At 43.5% G+C, this 19,682-nt stretch overlaps 1 protein-coding gene across 2 annotated transcripts in view; it reads left to right on the forward strand.

Annotated features, from left to right (window-relative positions):
- Positions 1-2,234: 2,234 nt before the first annotated feature.
- LOC122548823 (desmocollin-3-like) overlaps positions 2,235-19,682 on the forward strand; it is a 39,634-nt gene continuing 22,186 nt past the window's right edge. Inside the window, exons 1-7 of one of the 2 annotated variants that reach the window (XM_043687637.2) lie at positions 2,235-2,326; positions 2,583-2,703; positions 10,260-10,353; positions 11,668-11,870; positions 14,781-14,909; positions 16,475-16,630; positions 18,489-18,633. In XM_043687637.2, the coding sequence (XP_043543572.2) occupies positions 2,677-2,703; positions 10,260-10,353; positions 11,668-11,870; positions 14,781-14,909; positions 16,475-16,630; positions 18,489-18,633 (754 nt within the window). In that variant the 5' untranslated portion in view covers positions 2,235-2,326; positions 2,583-2,676. Of the gene's footprint in view, positions 2,437-2,582; positions 2,704-10,259; positions 10,354-11,667; positions 11,871-14,780; positions 14,910-16,474; positions 16,631-18,488; positions 18,634-19,682 lie in introns of both variants that reach the window. The other variant, XM_087986728.1, reaches the window with a different exon arrangement.

Below are 19,682 nucleotides of genomic sequence, written 5' to 3' on the forward strand. Positions count from 1 at the left end.
TTCTCCCAGATCATTAACCTGGATTACAGTGACTTTACTATTACATTTCTTCCCCATAAACAGGGTGGATGAGGAAAGAACATTTCCTCTTGTAGGAGTTCCTAGAATTAGGAGAGACGCTGTTTCAGTTTAAGGGAGCACCAAATTAAGAGAGAGAAAAGAAATGTTTTTCTCACTGAGAGTCATTGGAACTCTGCCACAAATGACACTGCAAGTGGAGTCTTTGAATACTTTTAAAGATAGAGCTGGATAGATTCTCGATAAGAAAGTGTATGAGAGGTCATGTGGAGGGTTGGGGAAGTGAAGAGTAGGCAGGAATGTTAAGCATTCTGATTGGTAGTAACTGAGGAGCAAGCAAGAGGAACCCACCCATTTGCTGAAAATTAGTATCAGTTGATCAATACAGAATGTATTCGTCATTTTTAAAGAATCCTGTGAAGTGTCTTAGTCAGCACTGTTCTGACATACATTACCCGATTGGTGAGGAGCAGACCTGTTGTGCCATCTCATGGTCCTTCCTGGTTACCATGGAGATGGAGCTGGTGTATACACATACCTGGGGAACTGGGCTCTGCCCGACAAGTGATGCACAGAGAGGGAAGCCCCACCCCCTTTTGCTGCTGCAAGTAGTGCAAAGGGGAAGGGAGAGATTGCCTGGGGCCTCATCCAGGTGAGGGTTTGGGAGAGGAGGAAACTCACCTGGAGAGTCACCCAGGTATGGTTCTGAGAGAGGGGGTATTTCAATCAGGTGAAGATCAAAGCATCACCCAGGTGAGATTAGATTCCCTACAGTGCGGAAACAGACCATTTGGCCCAACAAGTCCACACCAACCTTCCAAAGAGAACCCACCCAGACCCATTCCCCTACCCTATATTTACTTCTGACTAATGCACCTAACACTATGGGCAATTTAGCATGGCCAATTCACCTGATCTGCACATCTTTGGATTGTGGGAGGTAACTAGAGCACCCAGAGGAAACCCACACAGACATGGGGAGAATGTGCAAACTCCAGAGTCACCAAGTGTGGGAATTGAACCCAGGTCCCTGTACTGTGAGGCAGCAGTGCATTAGCAGTGAGGGTCTGAGGTAGGAGAGAACTGACTCAGGTGAGGGTCTGGGGGGGGAACTCACTCAGGTGAGGGTCTGGGGGTGGAACTCACCTGGAGCATTACCCAGGTGAGACTCTGAGAGAGGAGGGAACTCACCCAGGTGAGGGTCAGGAGGGGAACTCACCTGGAGCGTCACCCAGGTGAGGGTCTGAAGAGGGAACTCACCTGGAGCGTCACCCAGGTGAAGGTCTGAGGAGGGAACTCACTCAGGTAAGGGTCTGAGGGGGGAACTCACTCAGGTGAGGGTCTGAGGGGGGAACTCACTCAGGTGAGGGTCCGGGGGGTGGAACTCACCTGGAGCATTACCCAGGTGAGACTCTGAGAGAGGAGGGAACTCACCCAGGTGAGGGTCGGGAGGGGAACTCACCTGGAGCATCACCCAGGTGAGGGTCTGAGGAGGGAACTCACCCAGGTGAGGGTCGGGGGGGGAACTCACCTGGAGCATCACCCAGGTGAGGGTCTGAGGAGGGAACTCACTCAGGTGAGGGTCTGAGGGGGGAACTCACTCAGGTGAGTGTCTGGGGGGTGGAACTCACCTGGAGCATTACCCAGGTGAGACTCTGAGAGAGGAGGGAACTCACCCAGGTGAGGGTCGGGAGGGGAACTCACCTGGAGCATCACCCAGGTGAGGGTCTGAGGAGGGAACTCACCCAGGTGAGGGTCGGGGGGGAACTCACCTGGAGCATCACCCAGGTGAGGGTCTGAAGAGGGAACTCACCTGGAGCGTCACCCAGGTGAAGGTCTGAGGAGGGAACTCACCCAGGTGAGGGTCTGGGGGGAACTCACCTGGAGTGTCACTCAGGTGAGGGTCTGGGGGGGAACTCACCTGGAGTGTCACTCAGGTGAGGGTCTGGGGGGAACTCACCTGGAGTGTCACTCAGGTGAGGGTCTGGGGGGGGAACTCACCTGGAGCGTCACCCAGGTGAGGGTCTGGGGGGGGAACTCACCTGGAGCGTCACCCAGGTGAGGGTCCAAGAGAGGAGGGAACTCACCTGGAGCATCGCCAGGTAAGTGACTGAGAGAGAGGGGAGGGGAAGGTGTGAGAGAGGAGAGAGGGAGGAGAGAGCTCACCTGGAGCCGCGCCCAGGTGAGTGTGTGAAGGAGAGAGGGCGGGTGTTCACTCCCAGCCAGAGCCTAAAGCCAGTTGTGGGGAAACAAGCGGCCGCCACTCTGAGGAGAAAGCAGCAGGGGGAAGGAGTCACTTTCTTAAAAGGTTACCTTGGACTAGAATAACTTTAGTTGTCTCTTCGCTGGCTTATTTTTTTAAAACGCGTAAAAACCTCATCCATTTCCAGAGTCTGAGCTTCTAGACTTTTTGTAAAGGTGAACTTCGCATTTTTTTTTTAGGCGAAATATACATTTTAACGCGGATTTCACATATTTTTCGGAAGGTGTGTTTACCAAAAACAAAAATTACTACTTTTTTTTTAATTACTCGCACAAACTTTTTTTTTTGTTTCACAACCCAGAAAGCTGACCCATCAGTCACTCACCGGCCCCCTCGGCCATCAGCTTCCAGGAGCGACTTTCCGCCGATTCACTTTAGGTGCAAGTTCCCGGGCAATGGCGGCGTTGATCATTTTGCTGCTGGTAAGTCCTCCCTTCACTAAACTGCATCTTTTATTTTTTTAAAAAAAATATAATCAGGTATCGTTTCTATGTTGAGCGTCTCTCTTTCAACTCCTGGACTTTTAAAAGCAGGAAATTTGCAAATGAGCGCACGGCTTGGATACTTTAGAAGTTTGTTATTAATTTAATCCGAGTGGTAGAGAGAAGGGAATAGCAGTTTTAAAAAAAAAGAAACTAAGGGAACTTTGTCTCTCAGTGCTCTGGTGTCTTCCTTTAACATTTTTTAATCAAAATGTGTATCAAAATGTGTATTTTGTGTATCAAAATGAACAAAGTTCAGTCCTGTTTAGTTTTGGACTTTTTGTACTAATTTATGAATGAGAAACGTGAAATTAAACTTTAACCAAGCTTTACCTAGTGAAATTAAGCCAGGTGGTCATTTAGTTTTTTTTTAATGGTCAGATTAAGTTGTCTTGTTTACTTTATTTTCCTTTATTTAAAAGAGGTCATTGCATACACAGAAGAGAACGGGTCTGAATGGGTCACTCTTTCTTCGGAGGGTCGGTGTGGACCTGTTGGGCCGAAGGGCCTGTTTCCACACTGTAGGGAATCTAATCTAATCATACAGTACAAATTTGACACACTTCAAAGCACTCTTGATGTGTCACCACACCTGAGAAATTATGGATATCATTTGCAAACTTATTTTACATTTTTTTTCTTCTGTGTTTGAACTCTTCAAAATACATTTAGGTTTGTGGGATTTAGGTTTTATTTTCTTGACCTCTTGAACTGCTTTGTAAATACATGATGTGGTGATGCTGGTGTTGGTCTGGGGGTGGACAAAGTTTAAAAATCTCACACCCTGATGAAGGAGCAGTGCTCCAAAAGCTGGTACTTTCAAATAAACCTGTTGGACTATAACTTGGTGTTTGTGATTTTTAACCATTTACATACAGTTCTCTTTAGAGGTCATCCTTACGTGGCCTGTTTGTAATTAAGATTTGTTCGAGGCTGCTAAGTCTTGAATCAACATGTTGTGGTGCAACTCTGGGCTAGGTGGAACTCGAGGTCATAGATTCTGATCCAGAGGTTAGGGCACTACCTATGTCAATGAGCCCAGAGGGAGCATCCATTACAGAGTTTCAATTTGAATGCTGTACAAAACAAAACAAAAAAAAAATCAGATGCAATGTTTTGCATCTGGAAAATGAAGATTTTACAATCCTTATGCAGTATTGGTTATTTTATTTCATTGGTTTGTGAAAGACTGCTGGAGCAGTTTGAATTTAAAAATCAGGCATGATTTTCTGATTGGCAAGTATACTTGTTTTGTAGCAAGTTTCTGCCTTAGACTGTTGAGCATTTATTGCCATTTGATATTTTCTGTATTTGCAGTTACACGGTATTAGAGTTTTCGGTGAAACGTGGTTTACCTGACTGTATTGGTGTTGTTTAAATTTATGATGAGACATAATTAGAAATGCTAGTGATCTGGGCTCTCTATTTCTGTTGCTTGACAGTTTTTTGTTTTGCCGTTTGGTGCTGGATTTTCCTTGCACGTTTCAGGATTGAAATGGGGTTTCTGAGCTTGCAAATTGTGAGACAGTGGATGTGTTTTCTTCTGATTTCGGTGTGGAAGCCCTTCTCAGCTTGGCAACACCCCTGGCAATCAGCGGTGAGAGGGTGAAGAAATACTGTGGGGCACCTATACCTTCAGTACAGTGGTTACCTCGGGAGAGGATGGGCTTCTTGGAGGGAATATTTTGACCTGTGAGGGCCCACCCTATGCATGTGACCCCATCATCGGGGCATGGAGGCTCTGTCTCTGGCAATCCTGCAAGACATGGAAGCAGAAACAGACCATTGAGTCTACTCTGCCCTCGAATGAGATGATGATTGATCTGATGATTCCCAGCTCCACTCTCCTGCCTTTACACCGTAACCCTTGATTTCCTCTGACTGATTAATGATTTGTGTGTCTTGGCCTTCACTATACTTAACGACCCAGCCTTGACAGTAAAGAATTCCACAGACTTACAACTCTCAGATGACATTCCTCTTGAATTGAATATGCAAAAGTTGAATTCTTTAGTAAATGACAGTGGGTTTAACATACCAGAGATTGGTGGGGAAAGTTTGTTTGTTTTATTTTCATGTGTAAATAACAAAACAGTTTGTGGCAAGCCTAGTGAACATAATACCCTGCCTTCAAACACCTTGCCCCTATGCGCCACAACCACCTGATGAAGGAGCAGCGCTCTGAAAGCTCGAGCTTCCAAATAAACCTGTTGGACTATAACCTGGGGTTGTGTGATTTTTAGCTGAAAATGTGTTGCTGGAAAAGCGCAGCAGGTCAGGCAGCATCCAAGGAGCAGGAGAATCGACTTTTCGGGCATGAGCCCTTCTTCAGGAAGCCCTTCTTCGGTTCTCCTGCTCCTTGGCTGCTGCCTGACCTGCTGCGCTTTTCCAGCAACACATTTTCAACTCTGATCTCCAACATCTGCAGTCCTCACTTTCTCCTTGTGTGATTTTTAACTTTGTACACTCCAGTCCAACACCAGCATCTCCAAATCACCTCTAGAAATGGCTGCATTTGTGTTGTTTAAATCATTTAACATGGATATGTTTAAATATCATCAGTTTTTTTTTGTTTTAAAAAAGCTTTCTGTAGATTTTAAAAAATAGTTTCCACGCATTTAAGAAACTCAACCCTGAACGCATACCTTATAATCTACACAATGTACCAGTTCCCAAAGGCTGCTCATGTGGCATGGTCTCAAAGCTGTGCTTAAATGTTATTGGTTTTGGATACCAACAGTTTGATTAATGTTAATCAAACTAACTTTTTTTTGCTGTCCTATTTAACAGATAAAAAATCACACAACACCAGGTTACAGTCCAACTGGTTTATTTGGAAGCACTAGCTTTCTGAGCGCCGCTCCTTCATCAGGTGATTGAAGGAGCAGCACTCCGAAAGCTAGTGCTTCCAATTAAACCTGTTGGACTGTAACCTGGTGTTGTGATTTTTAACTTTGAACAGCCCAGTCCAACACCGGTGTCTCCAAATCATGACTATTTAATAGTCAATGCATAGCCTAAGTTTTGTACATCTCAAAAAGAAGCAGCAATCACTGTAAATTACAACCCCTGGCAAAAGTGAGGACTGCAGATGCTGGAAACCAGAGTTTAGATCAGAAAATCCCTGCTTCTCGGATGCTGCCTGACCTGGTGTGCTTTTCCAGCACCACTCTGATCTACAACCCCTGGTCATCAACAACTGTCAACAACTTTGCTTGCTCGCAAACATGTAAATGTTTGTGTTTTCAAATCATGAGATTCATAGAGCACAGAAAAGGCTTTAACCCAATGAGTTTGCACTGACTTAACTACAGTAGTTTCCACCCCCCCCCATACCAATGGGGGATATGTTGCAAGACATACCGTGCAACCCCAAAACCACAAGTAGGGGCGAACCCATATATTTAAATGGGAAACGTACTTTCCCAGTAGCCCACCCAGTCCCTGGTTCTGGAACATTCCCCATAATATGTCTGGGTCACAGGTAACTGAAACCATGGAAAACGATTCCGCGGATACAGGGGTTGCCCTGTACCACTCAAAACATGCTAATCCCAATTTCCCAAACTTCTGATTTGATTTTGATTTTAGTGTGTTTTACAATAGGAACTACAGTGAAAAGCTTCCCTTTGTCCAATATCGTAAGATCATAAGGTATAGGAGCAGAAATTAGGCCATTCAGCCCATCAAGTCTGCTCTGCCAATCAATCATGGCTGATAAGTTTCTCAACTCCATTCTCCTGCGTTCTCCCCGTAACCCTTGATCTCCTTGATAATCAAGAACCTATCTATCTCAGTGTTGAATATACTCAATGACCTGGCCTCCACAGTCTTCTGTGGCAATGAATTCGATAGATTCCCCACTCTCTGGCTGATGAAGTTTCTCCTTTATCTCTATTCTAAAAGGTCTTCCCTTTACTCTAAGGCTGTGCCCTTGGATCCTAGTCTCTCGACCAATGGAAACAGTCATAGCGATGTACAGCACAGAAACAGACCCTTTGGTCCAACCCGTCCATGCCGACCAGATATCCCAACCCCTTCCTATTCGTATACCCATCCAAATGCCTCTTAAATGTTGCAATTGTACCAGCCTCCACCACTTCCACTGGCAGCTCATTCCACGCACATACCACCCACTGTGTGAAAAAGTTGCCCCTTAGGTCTCTTTTATATCTTTGCCCCCCTCACCCTAAACCTAATCCCTCTAGTTCTAGACTCCCCGACCCCACCTTCCCAGCATCTACTCTGTCCAGGCCATTCTGTATGTTTCTATTAGATCCCTCTTCAACCTTCTAAACACAGAGTATAAACCCAGAGTCCTCAAATGTTCCTCATATGTTAAGCTTTTCATTCAACATATCCTTGAATGTCATGATATTTGAAGTACTCATTCAGATTTTTTTTCAAGGTTTTAAGGTTTCCACTACATTCCCATCGTGATTTTTGCATGTTTTTGAGTTAGTAAAGTTATTGACAGTAGCTGAGGAGTTGATGACCACAGGTGTAGATTTACTGTGATTGCTGGTTCTTTTTCCAATCAAAGACACGAGGAAATACCTTTTCTAGTGCAACGAGTGGTTCAGATTTGAAATGCACTGCCTGATAGTGTGAAGGTGACCGATTCAAAGTGGAATAAATACTAATTCTAAAGTAGCAGAGGAAATGCTAAAGATCCCACTCTTGCACTTTGTTGAGACTTTCCTGTTTTGAGGAAGCTGTGCAGTATTATCTTACCCTATATAATTCCTACATTACAATAGACATTGTGCTTTACATGCATCACACTTGAGGACATCCTGTTGTTATATTTAAATAGTATTAGATAAGTTGAACTCTTTTGAAATACATATTGTTTTTATTGAAAAATCATGGTGGTAACACTCTAGTCAGGCTGTGTATGTTGGGAGAGAAATGTTACTTGCTTTTTGTGTACATAAGATTTTTGCATACTTGTTTCTTGATCATGTGTGTATACACCCCCCCCCCCCCCACCTCTACTGAATTCAATAATTAGCATTGTAAGAGTAATAGGTAGCTTTGTAGTTCACTCTTTTTTTTTGCTGTTTTCCAAGTTAAGAATTTATAACCTTTGTAATATGAATGCGTGCTTTTGTCAGCTGAGCTAAAAACAATGACTGTAGATGCTGGAAACCAGAGTCTAGATTAGAGTGGTGCTGGAAAAGCACAGCAGGTCAGGCAGCATCCGAGGAGCAGCAAAATCGATGTTTCGGGCAAAAGCCCTTCATCAGGAACATTTCTGATGAAGGGCTTTTGCCCAAAACGTCAATTTTGCTTTTCCAGCACCACTCTAATCTAGAATTTTGACAGCTGAGGCCTGGTCTAGTTGGTAAATTTTAATTCTTGAAAAAATACTCCAATTTGCTGCTAATATTTGCTTTGTTAAATAATGTGTAAATTTAAATGTGTCAAGAATGTTTAATTTTTCTCCCAAAGATTTCTGCATTTTCTGGGATAAATAGGTTTACTGTTGTCTATTTTGGATAGACAGATATTCTTCTGGGTTTCAGCACATTGAGGGTATACTGAGGCCATGATTGGTCATAATTATACTGAACAATGGTTTGTATAGTGTAATTTTGCTCTGATTTTTCTCTCTCTCATTGTGTTGAAGATGTTACTTGTGCCTTTTTTTAAAGTCAATCCTATGCTACCATGTAAAGCAGCAGCAATTTTAAGCATTCAAATTCTCTAGACTTTTTTTCTTAAAATTAGCTACCCATTGGATGTTGCTGGGCATTTAATTGAACCCTTCCCAGTCACCTTGGTGACTAGATATTTTCAATTCTTTTTTTTCCTCAAGCAAATGAGAGTTGAACTTGTGCATCTGGCTCAGAGTTAGGGACACTACCACTGCACCACAAGACCAGATGACTATCGCAGTATTAGTCTATTATCAAGCAGAATAGGAATACCCTGGGACCATTCAATTCTTTGTTCATTCAGTTTGACCATGGCTGATCTGTAACTCACTTAATCTTTGCTCCAGATTCCGTGATACCTTTCAATAATTTGTCGATTTCTGTAATCTTCAAAATTTCATTTGACTCTCCATTCACAGTTTGTTTGGATTTTCACTTGTGTGTATGTGTGAAAAGATACTTCCTGACTCACCCTAAATGGATGCTCACCTCTCATGCCCAGTGATCTTAAGGAGGCTCCCAATGACCTATGTGAACAAAACGTGAAGGTCTTGTATGATTAAGACTTAAAGTAATAAAGTAAATCAGCAAAACATCAAAGTCACAGAGTCCTAGAGATGTACAGCATGGAAACAGACCCTTCGGTCCAACTCGTCCATGCTGACCAGATAGCCCAACCCAATCTAGTCCTACCTGCCAGCACCCGGCCCATATCCCTCCAAACCCTTCCTATTCATATATCTATCCAGATGCCTTTTAAATGTTGCAGTTGTACCAGCCTCCACCACTTCCTCTGGCAGCTCATTCCATACACCTACCACCCTCTGTGTGAAAAAGTTGCCCTTTTCGGTCTCTTTTATATCTTGCCTCTCACCCTAAACCTGTGCCCTCTAGTTCTGGACTCTACCACCCAAAGGTGAGTCTCTCCCACCCAAGACTTTGTCCATTTACCCTATCCATGCCCCTCACAATTTTATAGACCTCTATAAGGTCTCCCCTCAGCCTCCGATGCTCCAGGGAAAACAGTCCCAGCCTATTCAGCCTCTCCCTGTAGTTCAAATCCTCCAACCCTGGCAATTTCCTTGTAAATCTTTTCTGAACCCTTTCAAGTTTCCGATAGGAAGATGACGATTGCACACAAAATTCCAACAGTGGCCTAACCAATGTCCTATACAGCTGCAACATGACTCCTAACTCCTATACTCAATACTCTGACCAACAAAGTAATTTCATTGAATAATGTTAGTGTAGGTTACAGTAAAGAGTTATGATCAGGTTTGATAAAATGTGACATTGGTCTTAATTCTGAAAATAGAGTTCCTGCTGGATTAGTTTTGTATTATCTCAATATTAGACATTTCATTAATATCAAAAAACACACGATGGATAAAACCTCACTTAATAACTAATGTTGAATCAAATTAATATATAACTCTGTACTTCTAGTCATAATGTAAATGTCTTTAATACTGTTGCACAGGGCTAATCCTAATAATTTACTTTTAATTAGTCATGCATCTAAAGAACATGCATCACTGACTTACACCTGTGGCAGAGCAGCCATTGGTTTCAGTCCTGGAGGGCATTATTGGTCCAGATGGGTCTTTACAATAACCATTGCTAGCTTACTGATCACCATGGGAGAGATCACCAGATATGTTTTCAACACTTTCTGTTGATATCTGGCTTTTTTTTGTTTTCATTCCTTTACAGAAATATTTCAGATATTAATGTGAAAGTTGTATACAATTCTTTGCACGTTTCCACGGTGGTACTGGCAGTGTAAAATTACTTTTGAAACTAAATTTTATTTCATTGGACTATTTTGTTTTTTAGATGCTCACAGACTTTGGTGAAGCAAGCATCAACAAACCTGTTGTTGTAACTGTGCAGGGTCCGAATATTAAAGAAAACCAAAAAATTTCAAAAGGTAACCCAACTCGGAGAGCTTGGAAACCTCAGTTTCACTGCTGCACACACTGTCTCAGTTATGCTTACAGTCCTGGGTCTGCAATGCCCTTGTACTCTCACTCTCACTCTCACTCTCACTCTCACTCTCACTCTCACTCTCACTCTCACTCTCACTCTCACTCTCACTCTCACTCTCACTCTCACTCTCACTCTCACTCTCACTCTCACTCTCACTCTCACTCTCAAAACTTGCAACTTCGACCAATCTTTTAATTTGTCCTAATGTCTTCTGATATGACGTAGCAACATATTTTGTTTCAACAACTCTTCTTCTTGATGTTCTGTTCTGTTAATGCCCCTCTATAACTGCAGTTTGTTGCTGTCACAGGGCGAGAAATGAAGAAATTGTCTTAATTAGTTTGGAATTTAAAACTCCCAGTTCTCTTAAGTCATCGTTGATCTCATCTTTCAGCTTCAATGTTTGACCACAAGCACTTTCTTTGGCAGACAGTTCCAAGGTTCCCCACTCACTGGGTGAAGAATTTTCTCTTTAGCTCTGAACTAAATGGTCTACCATATATTCTGAGTCTGTGACCCTTAGTTTAAGCCTCCAAAGATACAAGTTAGACCATTTCAGACCGAGATGAGGAGAAATGTCTTCACCCAGAGAGTGGGAAGCCTGTGGAATTTTCTGCCACAGAAAACAGTTGGGGCCAAAAACATTGAATGTTTTGAAGAAAGAATCAGATATAGTTCTTGGGGCTAAATAATTCGAAAGGTATGGGGTGAAAAAAGTGGGACAGAGGACTGAGTTCGATGATCAGCCTTGATCCCATTGAGCGGTAGTACAGGCTCAAAGGGTCGGATGGCCTGCTCCTGCTCCAATTTCTTATGTTCCGAGTCTTGAATTAACACTTTTATATATATATATAGGAGCGAATTTTATAGGGTGCTGCAGCTTCTACCCCTCCGCTCCCCATACCTTTTCTCAGCCACTGTTTGCCATGTACTGTTTGCAAAGCACAACTTTACACTATACTTGGGTACATGTGATGACAATAAACCAAATCAAATCACTTCATGTGCGTGGAGCTGAGCTAAAGACTTGTATTTTGCAATAGTTCAGTTATTGTCCAACCTATCTTGAAAGTAAGGGTCTATTGATCCCTGTCGTCTTCTGTTCCTTACATTTTTCTGTAAGTATGCTTGGTATTTGTTATTCCTTAACCACATTGCACAGAAGACTTCAACGGGTAGTTTTGCCTGCAGCATACACTCGGAAACATGAATTAGCAAATAACCATGCCGTTTCTGTTTGACTCTTTTAATACAGTGGATTTAAAGTATTGTTGCAAAGATATATCACAAGTAAGCACTGATGATCCAGACTTTGGTGTGAAGCCTAATGGCTACTTGTTTGCAACTCGAGCTCTGCATATCAGTGAACAACGGAGTTTTAACATTAATCTACGAGATTCACTGACGCTGGTGTGTTGCACAATTCGGGTCCATTTGTTGATCCAGCCAAACTTGCAGGTAAACAACTTGACTTATTGGTTTAATCCCTTCCTCCATGGCCTCGGCGAACCGTGCTCCGTAACGGTGAAGTAACTTGAATGTTTCGTGCAAAGTGATGTTGCTGAGTCCCACAGTCCTCAATGACGATACGTCTGTGCTATTTCTTGGCTGCGCAAAATGAACCGGTTTCTTGCCCTCCTTTTTTTTGTTTTTGACTCCAGTAGACTGATTCACCAAGGTGTTGCCTCTGATGGGGATTTTAGTTTTTTTGCTTTTGAAGAAAGTCTTGGTAGATTGCAGTTGTTATCTTTTGGAGCATAGAAGACTGAGTGGGACCTGATAGAGGTGTATAAGATTTATGAGGGGCATAGACAAGGTGAATAGAAAGGAGCTATTCCCCTTAGAAGGATTAATAATAAGGCAGCATCAATTTAAGGTGAAAGGTTTAGAAAGGATTTAAGGAACCTTTTTTCATTTTGAGGTAGTGGAGGGTCTACCGTGGAACTTGGCAAAGTTAAATTTACAGTAAAGTGGGTTTCTGGAATGCACTGTCTGGGAGGGTAGTTGATGCAGGTAATCACGTTATCTTTTAAAAAGTATGTGGATGAGCACTTGAAATGTCATTACATTCAAGGCTATGGGCCTCATACAGGCAAGTGGGACTAGTGTGGATAGGTTAGCATAGACTTGATGGGCTGAAGGGATTCTGACTCTGGATTAACCCATGGCTGTTTGAGAGTCACATGTGACTTCTCTTAATGCCAGCTGGAGTCTCCAGGGGCAATGAGCAGGGACTACTCTGCTTTCGTTGAGTGTGGCTATCCTACTGTATCAGCCGATCATTTGTGAGGCTGGAGCTCTGATCTTCCACTTGCTAGCGTTGCCATAGTGCTAGGGATGGGAGTGAGGTTGGAGAAGGGAGGACAAAAGAGATTACTGATGTTCCATCACTATTCTAGAGGCTGAGATTCTGTTCCTACGGCATTAACGGCAATGATTCTGTTGATTGTTATTTTATAAATCTGTTGTCGACTTATGGCTCCGTAGGGGGCACTTGCCCTTGACATCCTAACTTTATGGGAGGGGGTGATAGTCTTGTGATATTGCCTCTAGGCTATCAATCCAGACCCAGGCAATATTCTGGGGATTTGGGTTTGAATCTTGCAGGTGGTGCAATTTGAATTCAAGAAAGTCTGGGATTAAGAATCGTATAATGACCATTAAACCATTGCCAATTGCCAAATGAACCCATCTGGTTCACTGATGTCCTTGTGAGGAGGGAAATTGCTGTCATTGCCATGGGTTTGGAGTCACATGGAGGCCAGACCAGGTATTGCGGTTTAAATGCCCCCTGGGCTGTTAGGGATGGGTAATAAATGCCAGCCCAGCCAGTGATGCCCACATCCTATGAATGAACCTTTTTTTAAAAAAAGACACGCTAGAAGCTTGAGCATGTAATGTAGACTCTCTCTCTGAGTGAGTGCCTTTCGGGTGAAATGTTAAAACAAGACAGCACGGTGACTCCACGGTCAGCACTGCTTCAGGGACCCAGCTTGCACCCTCGGGCGACTGAGTGTTTGTGCAAACCTCACACAGACATTCTGTCTATGTCTGTGTGTGTTTTTCCCCCCCCCCCCCATAGTCCAAAGATGCGCAGGTTAGGGTGCATTGGCTGTGCAAAGTTGCCCATAGTGTCCAGGATGTGTGGGTTAGATGGATTAGCTATAGGGAATACAAAGTTAGGGATGCGGTGGGGGAGAGTGGAATCCTCTTTGGAAGGTCAGTGTGGACCTGATGGGCCGAATGGCCTGCTTCCATGCTGTAGGCTTCTAAAACTGTGGGGTTTTGCAGCACAGTCGTACTGAACCCAACCTGGTAGCCAGAAAACCTGTGTACAAATCCCACCTCCAGAGTTATCAGATTATAAATAAACCTGTACACAGATGTATAGTCATAGAGCTGTGCCCTTCAGTCCAACTTGTCCACACTGACCAAATATCCTAAATTAATCTAGTCCCATTTGCCAGCACTTGGCCCATACCACTCCAAACCCTTCCTATTCATATACCCAATCCAGATGCCTTTTAAATGCTCTCATTATACCAGCCTCCACCACTTCCTCTGGCAGCTCATTCCATACACACACCATCCTCTGCTTGAAAAAGTTGCTCCTTGGATCCCTTTTTTTAAATCTTTCCCCTCTCCCCCTAAACCTATGCCCTCTAGTTCTAGACTCCCTGATCCCAGGAAAAGACTTTGTCTATTTATCCTATCCATGCCCCTCATGATTTTATAGACCTCTATAAGGTCACCCCTCAGCCTCTGACGCTCCAGGGAAAACAGCCCCAGCCTTCAGCCTCTCCCTATATCTCAAACTGTCCAACCCCAGCAACAGCCTTGTAAATCTTTTGAGTCCTTTCACGTTTTACAACATCCTTCCTGTAGCAGGGAGACCAGAATTGCACACAGTGTTCCAAAAGTGGCCTAACCAATGTCCTGTGCAGCAGCAACACGACTTCCCAATTCGTATACTCAATGCACCGACCAATAAAGGCAAGCATACCAAATACCACCTTCACTGTCCTGTCTTCCTGCAGCTGTACTTTCAAGGAACTATTAACCTAAAACAACAACCCCATCTGTCCCCATTCTGCTGGATGTAAAACATCATGGATGTACTTGAGTGTAAGACTTCTACTTAGTGTCCTAGTCCTAGTCCATGTATGTCCCTCAATTAGCATCATTCACGGGGAAAAAGGCACCCACCCATTTAATTCTGTTTGTGGGACTTTGAAAGTCATGGTCTGTGTTTACATCATTGACATTCTTTGAGCAAATGTATCTTTGTCTGTAAAGAGTTTGAAAGACTCTGAGGTTGTGAAGCTGAATGAGGTTAATGTTGCCTCCTGTCGTGCTTAATATTTTCAGCATGAATTAAAAGAACGTGTTCGATCCAAGCGTGCAGTAATACTGCGACGTCAGAAACGGAGGTGGAGACCTCTTCCATTTTCTATCACTGAGAATGACGCTGGACCTTTCCCCAAGTATGTTCAAACTGTAAGTTGCAACGTTTTTATTCAAGTCAAACTGATGTTATGATCGCAATTGCTGATACTGGACAAGTTACAAAGAAACATAGAGAAGAGGAGTAGGGGTAGGCCTTTGTGTCTGCTTCACCATTCAATATGATCATGGCTGATCATCCAACTCAATATTCTGTTCCTGCTATCTTCCCCCATCGCTTTGATTGCTCTAGCCCGTAGAATTATATATACAGGTCGTTCTGCTATAACGCACGTTTCTTTAATGTGAATTTGTTATAACACGATTGACCAACTGGGGACACTGTTTCTATAGCGCAAATGTATTGGTTACAATGGGTGGCACAGTGGTTAGTACTGCTGCCTCACAGCGCCAGAGACCCGAGTTCAATTCCCCACTCAGGCGACTGACTCTGTGGAGTTTGCACATTCTCCCTGTGTCTGCATGGGTTTCCTCCGGGTGCTCCGGTTTCCTCCCACAGTCCAAAGATGTGCAGGTCAGGTGAATTGGCCATGCTAAATTGCCCGTAGTTTTAGGTTAAGGGGTAAATGTAGGGGAATGGGTGGGTTACGCTTCGGCGGGGCGGTGTGGACTTGTTGGGCCGAAGGGCCTGTTTCCACACTGTAAGTAATCTAATCTAATCTAATCACAATGCGATTCTCGTCCCGTTCGTTTAAATGGTGCTGCTGTTAGGCAATATTCGGAATTATGTGAGAGTAGAATTACTGCGTTATAGCTGAAGTGACTGTAACTCCTCCTAGGAAACATTCAGTGATTTGGTGTCAACTGCTTTCTGTGACAGAGAAGTCAGATTCAAGCAAGAAACCGGGCCTGATAGATTTGAGAGTTTTATTTCTGCAGTTGGTTACAATGGTGGTTAATCACCACATGTGTTTACATGAGGCTGCTGATGTTCTTTTAACAGAAGAACATTAATTCATTACACAAAAAAAAGTTATACATAAATCAGTTTGTGAAGATCTTAACATAGACCTCTATTCAATCTTTTTCTCTTCTGTAAAGTTTTCAGATACTTGGTGAAATATCCCTGCTATCTTTAATTTTACTTTGCTTAATTGACTTCTTCGGGTATTCTGGACTGCTGAAACAGTTTTTAAAGACTTCTTTCCAGTTCTGAGGGCTGGGTTTCTTTTAGTTATTATGGTCTAAAAGCCTCTTTAAAAACTTTCCACCTAGAGATTCTGACACCTAACAAATTGTTGTGGTTCTGTTCGCCGAGCTGTGAATTTGTGTTGCAGACATTTTGTCCCCTGTCTAGGTGACATCCTCAGTGCTTGGGAGCCTCCTGTGAAGCGCTTCTGTGATGTTTCCTCCGGCATTTATACTGGTTTGTCTCTGCCGCTTCCGGTTATCAGTTCCAGCTGTCCGCTGCAGTGGCCGGTATATTGGGTCCAGGTCGATGTGCTTATTGATTGATTCTCATCCACAGATTCAAATCAATAAGCACATGGTGTCCAATGTACTCCTACTCTGACTGTTCATCCATCAAAGTGAAAAGTGGAAATTGCACTAACATTTAATTGACTCTTGATTTTTTTTTTCTTTTTCTTTTCCCCCAGATAAGATCAGAGTATGAGCAGAACTATACATTGTTGTACAAAATTACCGGACAAGGAGTCGATCGTCCTCCATTGGGTTTTTTCCGTATTGAACCCGAGACGGGTAAAATATTTGTGTTACAGACCGTGGATCGTGAAGAGTACCCGTCATTTAGCGTAAGTGTCTCTAATGGTCTTCATCTGTACTTGCATATGGTAACTTGGCAGCAAAGCCTTGAATGAGTTACGTTTGTTATGGCTTGAGATTAAACTGAGGAATAGCCTGATGTTTGCAGTCAGTGCTGACAGAGTGTTTGTTCATCATTTGTTATGTTTTCAGCTGCTTATAATAGAGAGTAACACCAAAATTTCCATGTTGAACAGAGGGTGAACTCTTGGTCTCAATTTGGTCCATGCTTAATTGACTTATTGATCTGATTTGTTCTACTCACGTGTACCTAAGCACAGTGAAAAGCTTTGTTTTTGCGAGCAGTACGGGCAGATCGTAGCAAACAAGGACGTACAGATCATAGGGTATTTAGACAGCGAGGCAAAAGGTTTATGGCTGAACAGGAGGTGCACAAAGCAAGATCACCATTATTTGAAGTTAGAGATGTCAATTTGTCATTTAATTACAACAGGGAAGAAGCTTGGATCTGCTGTGTGTGTGTTCAAGCATCTGTATCTTTTGCCTGATGGAAGAGACTGGAAGAGCGCATTACCAGGGTACATTGAACAGTACAGTACAGCACAGAACAGTACAGGCCCTTCGGCCCTCGATGTTGTGCTGACCTTTTATCCTACTCGAACATCAAACTAACCTACATACCCTTCATTGTACTAACTTCCATGTGCCTATCCAAGAATTGGTGAAATGTCCCTAATGTGTCTGACTCTACTACTTGGGCAGCACAGTGGCTTAATGGTTAGCGCTGCTGCCTCACAGCAGGTTCGATTCCAGCCTTGGGTGACTGTGCAAACTCCACAGGCATGGGGAGAATGCCTGTGTATGGGTTTCCTTCGGGTGCTCTGGTTTCCTCCCACAATCCAAAGATTTGCAGATAAAGTGAATTGGCCATGCTAAATTACCCAGAGTGTTCAGGGATGTGTGGGTGAGGCGCATTAGTCTGCGGTAGATTTGGAGTAATAGGGGAATGCGTCTGGGTGGGTTACTCTTCGGAGGGTCAGTGTGGATTTGTTGGGCTGAAAGGCCTGTTTCCACATTGTGGAGATTCTGGACCACTGGCACCCACCACCTACCACTCTGTGTAAAGAACCTACCTCTTGACATCTCCACTAAACCTTCCTCCAATCACCTTAAAATTATGCCCCCTCATGTTAGACATCTCTGCCATGGGGAAAAGTCTCTGGCTATCCACTCCATCTATGCCTCTCAACATCTTAGTGAGAGGGGTCTTTGATGTTGGCAGCCTTTCCGCAGCAATGAGAAATGTAAATGAAGTCCATGGATGGGAGCTTGGCTTGCGTGATAGTCTGGGCTGTACACACCACCTTCTGTAGTTTCTTACCGTCCTGGGCAGAGTAGATGCCATACCAGGCCATTATGTACCCAGAATGCTTTTTACGATGCATCTGTAAAAGTTGGTGAGGGTCCTTATGGACATGCCATTTCGTGAGCCACCTGAGGAAGAAGAGGCGTTGTTGTGCCTCCTTGGCCATCGCATCAACGTGGGAGGTTCAGGGCAGGTTGTTGGTTATCATTATAAGTAGGGATGTGGTGCAGTGATAATATTACTGGACCAGTGGTCTAGAATCCTAGGCTAATGATTGGGGGAGAAATGTAACATGCTGGAAATCTGAAACAAACAGAATTCTGGAGAAACTCCACAGGTCTGGCAGAATCTGTTGAGAGAGGAACAGAGTTAATGTTCTAAGTCCAGTCAAACTTCCCTTCAAAATGGAATTCTTCCAAAGAATCTTCTTGAGATCCCCCTGACTCTATTTTGGTTATACTTGTTAAAAAGGGATCAAGTGATTGTGGGCAAATTGTAAGAGTTTCTATTCAATTCCACAGCTGACTGGGACAGCAAGAACCAAGGAAGGATTTGTTCCTGAATATCCGCTTGATCTGACTGTCAAAGTAAATGATGTGAATGATAATACCCCTACATTTAATGAAGAGACGTTCATTGCAAATGTAGCTGAAGGTTCACCAGTTGGTAAGGATATATCGGCCTCAAGAATTTTATAATTGGAAGTATTTAATTGAAGTTATCAGTGATATACTTGTAGATACATGGAGACTACCAGTCTTGCGGTGTTCTGTTTGATATCCAGTGGAAACTAGGAAAGTGCACAAGGGAGATTAGCGCTGACTGTCAGGTTAACCTTCTGTTGCAGTCTTTGATTGTCTTGGTCACCATTACTTTGTGGCAAAAATCTCATCTGGTTTGCTAACTTTCCTTAGGAAAGCAAATCTGTCATCCTTACCCAGTCTGGTCTACCTGTGACTCCAGAACTGCAGTAATGTCTTGACTCTCTGCTTTTGATATGGCCGAGCAAGACACTTAATTCAAGGGGTAGTTAGAGACCGGCAACAAATGCTGGCTTTGCCATTGATGATGGAGTTTAATTTAGATAAATGTGAGGTGCTGCATTTTTGGAAAGGCAAATCAGGGCAGGATTTATACACTTAATGTTCAAGTCCTGGGGAGTGTTGCAGAACAAAGAGACCTTGGAGTGCAGGTTCATAGTTCATTGAAAGTGGAGTCACAGGTCGATAGGAGAGTGAAGAAGACATTTGGTATGCTTTCCTTTATTGGTCAGAACATTGAGTATAAGAGTTCGGAGGTCATGTCCTATACAGCTGCAACATTTGGTTTGGCCACTTTTGGGAATACTGTGCAATCCTGTTCTCCCTGCTGTAGGAAAGATGTTGTGAAACTTGAAAGGGTTCAGAAAAGATTTACAAGGATGTTGCCAGCGTTGGAGGATCTGAGCTACAGGGAGAGGCTGAACAGGCTGGGCTTGTTTTCCCTGGAGCGTCGGAGGCTGAGGGGTGACCTTATAGAGGTTTACAAAATTATGAGGGGCATGGATAGGATAAATAGACAAAGTCTTTTCCCTGAAGTCAGGGAGTCCAGAACTAGAGGGCAAAGGTTTAGGGTGAGAGGGGAAATATATAATAGAGACCTAAGGGGCAACGTTTTCACGCAGAGGGTGCTACGTGTATGGAATGAGCTGCCAGATGAAGTGGTGAAGGCTGGTA

Source organism: Chiloscyllium plagiosum, unplaced genomic scaffold (genome assembly GCF_037043375.1).
Source record: "Chiloscyllium plagiosum isolate Xiang-an unplaced genomic scaffold, Cpla_swu_hap1 HiC_scaffold_4, whole genome shotgun sequence".
Taxonomy (NCBI): Eukaryota; Metazoa; Chordata; class Chondrichthyes; order Orectolobiformes; family Hemiscylliidae; genus Chiloscyllium; species Chiloscyllium plagiosum.